This window comes from Penaeus monodon, chromosome 32 (genome assembly GCF_015228065.2).
Source record: "Penaeus monodon isolate SGIC_2016 chromosome 32, NSTDA_Pmon_1, whole genome shotgun sequence".
In the NCBI taxonomy this organism is placed as follows: domain Eukaryota; kingdom Metazoa; phylum Arthropoda; class Malacostraca; order Decapoda; family Penaeidae; genus Penaeus; species Penaeus monodon.
Genome location: NC_051417.1, coordinates 17,808,133 through 17,809,356, shown reverse-complemented (window position 1 = coordinate 17,809,356; position 1,224 = coordinate 17,808,133). Strand labels below are relative to the sequence as shown.

General features: G+C 44.0%; 1 protein-coding gene across 1 annotated transcript in view; it reads left to right on the top strand.

Annotated features, from left to right (window-relative positions):
• Positions 1-801: 801 nt before the first annotated feature.
• The window catches only part of LOC119593578 (bestrophin-4-like), a 13,224-nt gene continuing 12,801 nt past the window's right edge, over positions 802-1,224 (top strand). The window contains exon 1 of the mRNA XM_037942535.1: positions 802-1,123. Within this exon, the coding sequence (XP_037798463.1) occupies positions 1,062-1,123 (62 nt within the window). The 5' untranslated portion in view covers positions 802-1,061. The remainder of the gene's footprint in view (positions 1,124-1,224) is intronic.

The following is a 1,224-nucleotide window of genomic DNA, read 5'->3' as shown; positions in this document are numbered from 1 at the left end:
GTGTGAGGTATGTGTATAAAGAAAATAAGATTCATCGGGAGCATATTGCAGATAAAATGGATAAAGTCCACACAAAGATAAAAGCCGATAGGTGAAAACGAGGAAAGTAGGAAGCTATGAGAGAGAAAATCCCAGTGACCTGACTGGACCTCCTCCGACGCCGGCGCCTGCACGTGCTGAGTCTGGCTTTAATTGAATTACAACGGTATTCCGCTTTTCATTAACATTTCCATTAACCTTTCCACTATTAAGTAAACCCTAGGTGAGCCTCCCACAGCTTAACCGTCGGGATCATTTATGTAATGAGTCTTAAGGCTGTTTTCTTTATTTAACTGGGTTTTGAACTGCAGGATATTTTTTCTCGATAAATTCTCTTCTTATTCGTCGTTCTGCTGTTATGATTGATGTTTTGAGGCTTGTTAGAGTCCCTTTGCCCAGTTTGTTAAAAAAAAACGAAGTCAGCGATAATCTCAGGGGCATCGGAGGTACACAAGAAGTCTTTTAACCTTTATTGTCGCATTCCCCATTCTGGTTTTTATACGGCGACAGGACATGTCAGCGACGAGCTTTGACATGGTGACAGTGCCTGGTCTAATGCTGGGGAGGGACGCCAGAAAGCTCGCCTGGGGCGGGTCGTGTTACGTCCAGCAGGCGAGTGATAAGTTCCTCCCCAGCTCGCATCTCTGACGGCGAACGTTGCTAATGACTCGCTAATGATGTAAACAGTACTTGGCTACTATTGTAATATATGCGGAGAGAAGTTTACTTGACCTAGCTCACCCGGGGTCAAAGCTAGCTCACAAGGATAACCGGCAGGCTTAAATAAGGTGACTGTCTTGAGTTTTCCCTAGTGTCCGTCCCCCGCCATTCAGAGCAGGACTTAAAGTGTCTCCTCATCTACTCGTTCCGGAGGTATCGGTAGTTAAAACTTAACCCCAGTGAATTTGCGAATGTAAGGGAAATCCTGGACAGCATACTTTAGTCAGAAAAGACGATGATCTCGTAATCAGCTCGCTAGTCTTGGAGAGAAGTCATTTTCGAGTCTTACGAAGAAAAGCATCATGACGGTCGCCTACACTAGTCACGTCGCTTCGATTGGGGGATTTAAATATCTGCTGTTTCGGTGAGTTTTCAAACATCTGCTTTTTCGACGAGTTTTAAGAATTTCTACTATGCTGGAGTGTTTTTAAATATCTGCAACATCGGTGATTTTTTATATACGTG